Source organism: Gymnoscopelus braueri (assembly GCF_963280865.1).
Source record: "Gymnoscopelus braueri genome assembly, chromosome: 9".
Taxonomy (NCBI): domain Eukaryota; kingdom Metazoa; phylum Chordata; class Actinopteri; order Myctophiformes; family Myctophidae; genus Gymnoscopelus; species Gymnoscopelus braueri.
The window spans coordinates 2964824-2972945 of record NC_137610.1 but is presented as its reverse complement, the minus strand read 5'-3'; the positions used below and the strand labels follow the sequence as shown (position 1 = coordinate 2972945).

Sequence of the window (8122 nt, the reverse complement as noted above, 5' to 3'; positions counted from 1 at the left end):
TCTCTTCAATCTATTCCGTTTCCATGTCTCTCTCTCTCTCTCTCTCTCTCTTTCTCTTCAATCTATTCCGTTTCTCTCTCTCTCTCTTTCTCTTCAATCTATTCCGTCTCTCTCTCTCTCTCTTCAATCTATTCCGTCTCTCTCTCTCTCTCTCTTCAATCTATTCCGTCTCTCTCTCTCTTCAATCTAATCCGTCTCTCTCTCTCTCCTCTCTCTCTCTCTCTCTCTCTCTCTCTCTCTCTCTCCTATTCACTGGCCCCGTATTATCGCTGCTTGCAGCTATATTTTGTATTATTATTACATACAGTATTTTTTAATACATTTTTTTATCTAAATTTTCCCCTTCCATCAGGCGCCCTGGCTGACGAGGGGGAGGTAGTATAGAGACCAGCATTACTGCATGTTTTTTCTGAGGGTACCTACCCTAGGAGACACAGGCAGAACATTCAAACTCCACACAGAAATGCCCTTTCACCAACCCCCACCTAGGGTATGGGCCCCAGCACCCATTACATACTGTACAGTAATAATACAATTATGTATAGTAATACAACATGTAACCAATTACCAATTAAAGCTGCACAATGTAACTTTCCTCTTCTACCCCAGATTTGAACCTGGTTTCCTGCACAAGCCCTGACATATTTACCATTGAGCTAATAGAGCCTGGGCCTGTTCCTCAAAAGGTGAATTAGAGCTAAAGCCTGGCTTTACCACCTATCCTGGCTTAATTTAGCCAGGATTAGAGCTGAATCGGTTCCACAAAAGCTGAATTATCTTGAAGATTAGTTCAGCCAGTTCACCCTGGCTAAGTTTAGCCTTATCCGATTCCACAAAAGAGAATTGAAGCAAGCCTACCTTAGTTACCATGGCAATTTAGCTGTGAAGTTAGCCTGGTCAGGAGCAGGCTAACAGCCAAGCTTACTTAATCCAGTGTCTTTGTTCTTCAAGTTTTTCCACAGTTAATTCAACACATGTGTTTGTATATGGACTCATTTGAATGACCCTGCATTCAAATAAAATGAAATCAATACAATAAGATATAATCAATGTAATTATATTACTGAAATAGTGTGTGACCATGAATCATAATTGTTTCACAATAACTCATGTGATATGTCATTGTCACTCTGTTAACACTATAGTTCATATTGTTGTTAGATGTTTGATAATATATTACCAATTTTGTTTTAATATTATAAAAAATGTCTAACACATACACATATATATATATATATATATATATATATATATATATATATATATATATATATATATAATATATATATATATATATATATATATATATATATATATATATATATATATACATATATATATACATATATTTAAATTATATATATACATTATTAGTTACGGGTTTAAAGGAGCCTCTTGTAAGTCAATAAGGAGCATATTTTAAATTATCAATTTCTAGTCAATGGAGAAATTATTTTTTATTTCTTGTCCACCTTTGGAGTTACATCATGATGGCAAGGTAACAACACAACCCAAATTTCTACCAAAGTGGTCTTGCAAATGTGGGGTTATTGCATGTCTCGTCCCGTCCCCCGCTCATCCCGTCGCGGTCAACCCCCCCGTCCCCCCCGTCCCGTCCCGTCCCGTCCCGTCCCGTCCCGTCCCGTCCCGTCCCGTCCCGTCCGTCGCAAACACACACACACACACACACACACACACACACACACACACACACACACACACACACACACACACACACACACACACACACACACACACACACACACACACACACACACACACTCTGTGTGTGCTTGCAATAGTTTGCACGCTTTCTCCCTGGATCTATTTATTGCGGTCGTGTTTCCTTTTCTGTTGATAACATGTTTCACTTCCTCATATGCTTGCATGAGCTGCTGCTGTTCGGGCCACAGAGAAAAACGCTGCTCGAGTTTTGTTCCCTGCTGCCATGATTGGTCAAGTTCAAGGAATCTGCGCTCGAGTTCATGGTCTTTTATAGAAATACGTTGCCGGTGAATCGCCGCCCATTCAGCCTGGCTTCATTATCCTGGCTGGACACAGCCTGGCTTGACATAGCCTAGCTCGACAAAGTCGCATCCTTTTCAGCCTGGCTTGGCGTTCGAGGAACGGAATAAACGAGGCTTTTCGGACCCGACTTTGTCAAGCCTGGATTTGGCTTAAGGCCAGGCTTATTTAATTCACCTTTCGAGGAACAGGCCCCCTGCCTGCTTGCTCAGGGGATAAATTGAATCTTGAACATCAGGTCAGCATTCGTGTCAGATCCTGTGTCTAGGTGAGACATGAACTTTGACATGATCTAAATGTCTCAATAGAAGAGCAGGGAGACCAAATACAACCACCCCAATTATATAAGTTATATTGTATTAACATACTCTACCATACAGATTGTATATGTTATATTGTATTAACATACTCTACCATACAGATTGTATAAGTTATATTGTATTAACATACTCTACCATACAGATTGTATATGTTATTGTATTAACATACTCTACCATACAGATTGTATATCTCTGCTGTTCGGGCCGGAACCAGCTAAATCCAAAATGGTAATGGAAATGAAAAACAAAATATATTTTTTTCAGAAAATGAAGAAAACCTTATATTTTTAAAACAAAGCAATACTGCCTCATCAAACTTGGTATTGTGACTTTATATATTATCAGATACTTGCATGTGTCATTATATTATCACCACTTTACCCAAATCCAGTGCAAGTGGAGTTAGGAGGTTTTGTCCATCATTGATAAGAACAGCTGGCAATGGATCTCAAAGCTCACAACACATCACAACGCATTGTGAGCTTGGAGATCAGCTATTTATGGTGAGCGCCATCCTCATATACTATAGATCAAGCTGAATTCTGCAATACTTAAACAACTTTTATTTTAACATGCATTGTAAACAACCATGGATCTAACTGTTACCACTGTTGTTGCAACAAACAATTCTGCCTCAATACTCAATCATGTATTTAACAAAAGCGATCATGGCACTACACCAACAATAAATAAATGGCATATAAATACAAAATACATTCATGAAAAATAGAATCTGTCAAATCTGTGGCCTACTGCACTAACAATAACAACCACAGTTGAATTTACCTATCATATACCTATCAACATTTTATTATCACACTGTTGTGTGTTGTGTGTTGCGTGTGTGTGGTGGGTGTTTCTTAGTGCTTTAGATTGTCATAAAAGCTGTGAAAGTCTTTTGGCATGATCTCCTTGAGCTCTTGGAGATGTTTGAAACAAACTCCTGCACACACTCATTCTCTGTCCATTAACATTTAAAAAGAAAACACGAGCAGATGACCTTTGTGAAGACACCCTTCTCCTCTTTACTGGGGTGACATCTATCAAACCTTGCACATACATTCTCTTCTCTTCCCAGTTTATGTTCTCCCAAAAGCATTGAAAAATCTTCTCCCTGTCTGCCTCATACAGAGCAGAGCTTCTCTGAGAGCCTGAGAGGAGGGGGGAGTTGTTTGTTTTTGACGGACAGTTTGAGGGTCCAATGGAGTTAGGAGTTTTCGTCAGAGGCGCTTTTTAATACTTTTCATATGTTATTATTTAAAAAAAAATTACACAGATGTAGAGGGGGTTCAATAGCGTTGATTTATGAAAAAATAAATAAATGAAAATGGAGTTAGCTGGTCCCGGCTGGACACTGACGATATGTTATATTGTATTAACATACTCTACCATACAGATTGTATATGTTATATTGTATTAACATACTCTACCATACAGATTGTATATGTTATATTGTATTAACATACTCTACCATACAGATTGTATATGTTATATTGTATTAACATACTCTACCATACAGATTGGACAAAATTACATTTTATGAATCAAAAAAGTATAGCAGCTTTAAGCCCTATTTTATATTTTGGCTATTCGAAAATAGCCGATCTACAATATCTGCAATTTATGAAAGACTTTGAAAACACACACACAAAAAAACTAAACAAAATTAAACAAATCTGAAATCCATAATGTATACTTTTACTTTTGTTACTTTAAAGGCATATTTCACTTTAAAAAAAACGTTGGGTCATTTTATCGTCTACTTAGGCTTATGTGAGCCCCCCAGACCGTTTTTAAGTTGCTTGATTCAGTATTTAGATATTTGATATTCATTTTATCAGACACGACCCCTTCCTATACAAACCCAAAATAACTTCAAACTCAATTTTTAACATGTTAGATTCATCAAAAACACCATATTTTTTATATTTTTTGGGGGAAAAAAAAATGTATACAATAAAAACAATTCAATTCAATAAATGAAAAAAAATATCGAAAAAACACGGCCCCCTCACTTATTTAGGAGGGCAGGGTGAGTCACCAGAACCAAGGATGGGTGTTTTTGATGAATCTAACATGTTAAATATGGAGTTTGAAGTTATAATGGGTTTGTATAGGAAGGGGGCGTGTCTGATAAAATGAATATCACATTTCTAAATACTGAATCAAGCAAGTATATTTTGATGCCAATACTTTTGAACTTTTACTCAAGTACAATTTTGAATAGAGGAATTGTATTTTTTTTAACTTATTTGTATTTTGAGGTATTGCTACTTTTACTACTAGTACAAGTACTTCTAACACCACTGTGCATCGCACCTTAAACAAACCCACGCACGCGCACACGCGCACGCATGCACGCACACACACACACACACACACACACACACACACACACACACACACACACACACACACACACACACACACACACACACACACACACGCACGCACGCACGCACGCACGCACGCACGCACGCACGCACGCACGCACGCACGCACGCACGCACGCACACACACACACACACACACACACACACACACACACACACACACACACACACACACACACACACACACACACACACACACACACACACACACTTCAGATCAAGTAAACCCATCTCAGATAGATGCATGAGAACTCAAACTATTTGGATACTTTTTGTCCCAAGAAACTATATGGGTGCATGCTGCCATCTAGTGGTACTTGGTGCACATTACATCCTGAAAGAGTCAGTTTACCATAGACAGAAATCAGTTGTGCGTGTTGTTTCTGTTGTAACGTCACACTTAAAGAAAAAAAGAGCGCAGACTAGCATAGATTGAATTCATAGAATCAGAATGCTTGTTTATGTACCAACAGATAGATATGGAGTAGAAAGACTTTAAGCATTATGAGAAATATCATAAATATATATATACATAAACCTTTCAACCATGACATTTTGTTGTTTATAAGTAAATGAAAAAGATGAATAACAATGCTATTTAACAATGGCTGCTATTGCTATTCACTTCAATTAAACTAGAGCCTGAACAATGCTAGACAGGTCAGGAACACAATCAATTGGTTGATCATTTTAATTCGGAGTTTGCTCCTTTACTTAAATGATCTTTTGCAGGGTAAAACTATGGATCCCATCACACACGCTCTCAGGACTGTTTGATGCTTGAGAATCCACTGAGTGAAACTGCTGGAAAGAACTGGAACACCTTACAGTAGAGGTCTGGGACCCCTAGCGGGTCCTCAGAGTTACTGCAAGGAGAGGGGGGGGGGGGGTCGCCAAATCTTTGTGTGATAGGGACTATATTACTTTTATTTTTACATTAACTACTTGAACCCTTGCATCCCTATTCTGGGGGGGGATTAGCCAAGAACATCAGATCTACAAGCTACCTTGTAGATCTGCTATTTTCGGCGAAGAGGTTTGTTGTGGAGGGGGGGAAAAGAGCAGACCAAGTACCGAGCCAAAGGTCAAGTTTGCAAAAAATATTGAGGGTTTAAGTGGTTAATGTCTGAAAACACACATTTAACATGAATCCAATATGTAGTGTGGGGGGGGGGGGGGTCCCTGCTTTATCTCTCTCTCAGTTAAGGGCCTGCAAAACAGTTGAAGACTGCCCTGGCCTTTACAGGGTTTGCTTAAAGCAGCATGTAAGTTTGGGGTATCAGTGGCCACTTTGGACACAAATAACATGGCAGCCAACGTCTTTGACTTCACGCGGTATGCCAGCCATCTCCTCCGTCCTCACGGCCCCCCTCCTCACATTCTGTAACTCGGCCCTAGTGGTGGTAAGCCTAGTGCAATGTACGCTCTAAATGTTAGACCACATGGTAGGAACATGTCACTACTGCTTAGATGAGGAGGAGAGAGAGAGAGAGAGAGAGAGAGAGAGGTGGGGGGAGAGAGAGAGAGAGAGAGAGTGAGAGAGAGAGAGAGAGAGAGAGAGAGAGAGAGAGAGAGAGAGAGAGAGAGAGAGAGAGAGAGAGAGAGAGAGAGAGAGAGAGAGATGAGAGAGAGAGAGAGAGGTGGGGGGAGAGATGAGAGAGAGAGGGGGGAGAGAGAGGAGAGAGAGAGAGAGAGAGAGATACTGAGAGAGAGATACTGAGAGAGAGATACTGAGAGAGAGCAGTGGTGGGAAAAGTGCTAAAATTCTTTAGGCTTTAGGCTAGTCAAAGTAATATTGACTTAAGCTGCAATACTGCAATATATAAATACTCTGTTACAAGTAAAAGTCCAGAATTAAAAATGTACTTGAGTAAAAATTACAAAAGTATTGGCATCAAAATGTACTTAAAGTACCAAAAGTAAAAGTACTAAAATATTTGAAAATAGCCGATCTACAAGCTCACAACACGTCGCGCTGCGACGCGTTGTGAGCTTGTAGATCGGCTATTTTCAAATAGCCTCGGTATAACATAGGGCTAAAGTGGTTAATGTATGTTTTATAATGTAATAATTTATATTTGCAAAGTAACTAGTAACTAAAGTTTTCAAATAATTGTAGTGGAGTAAAAGTACAATATTTACCTCTGAGATGTAGTGGAGTAGAAGTAAAAGTATTGGAAATTGGAAATACTCAAGTAAAGTACAGATACCTCAAAATTGTACTTAAGTACAGTACTTAACTAAATGTACTTAGTTACTTTCCACCACTGAGAGAGAGATACTGAGAGAGAGATACTGAGAGAGGATAGAGAGATAGACTAGAGCGACAGAGAGAGAGAGGAAACATAGAGCAGCATACATAGAGTACAGTATTCCAGCGGTTCTCAAAGTGGGGTCTGAGGACCCCCAGGGGGGGGGGATCCCAGGGGGTCAATCAGCAAAATGAGTTAATAAAGCGTCAAAAATTACTTTTACCACTTTGAACCTATCAACATCGTCTAGTTGAACATTTTAGTTGCGAGTAGACTGGCAATTTTTATTTATTTATAATAATATACATCTTGAAAGATTGTGAACAAAATTCGGAATAGTTTTCAGTAATGTTAAGGACACAGATCTTGTATGGGGGGGGGGGGGGGGGGGCCTAAACACAACATTTTGTACCGCGGCCAAATGCATATTAATTTGGGGGTCATTGACATGAAAATGTTTGAGAAGCACTGCGATGATCAGACAGTGATCATGATCAGAAGCATGTGGTGCGTGTGTGTGTGTGTGTGTGTGTGTGTGTGTGTGTGTGTGTGTGTGTGTGTGTGTGTGTGTGTGTGTGTGTGTGTGTGTGTGTGTGTGTGTGTGTGACCTGCAGTAGGGTCTCTCCCTGCGGGGGGGGTGAAGTCTGGATTGGTCTGTCCAGCAGCCTGGGCCATGTCCCTGAGCTCCTGGACCGGTCTGCCCTCTGCCACCCCGAAGCTCTGTGCGCGCGCACACACACACACACACACACACACACACACACACACACACACACACACACACACACACACACACACACACACACACACACACACACACACACACACACACACACACACACACACACACACACACACACACACACACACACACACACACACACACACACACATACAAAACATCAATTATCCATGGGGTAGGACTCTCCAAAAATCGGGGATCAGACCCAAACATGTGCCATGGGTTGGGTCTCAATAGGAGAGAAGCAGTGGTGTAAAGTAACTAAGTAAATGTACTCAAGTACTGTACTTGAGTACAATTTTGAAGTATTCTTTACTTTACTGGGGTATTTCCAATGTACATTTACTTGTATTCCACTACATCTCAGAGGCAAATATTGTACTTTTACTC

The 8122-nt window shown here is 39.9% G+C and overlaps 1 protein-coding gene across 1 annotated transcript in view; it reads right to left on the bottom strand.

Moving 5' to 3' along the window:
* LOC308091644 (putative fructose-2,6-bisphosphatase TIGAR A) overlaps positions 1–8122 on the bottom strand; it is a 29390-nt gene that overhangs the window by 11159 nt on the left and 10109 nt on the right. Inside the window, exon 5 of the mRNA XM_080437306.1 lies at positions 7599–7710. Within this exon, the coding sequence (XP_080293432.1) occupies positions 7599–7710 (112 nt within the window). The remainder of the gene's footprint in view (positions 1–7598; positions 7711–8122) is intronic.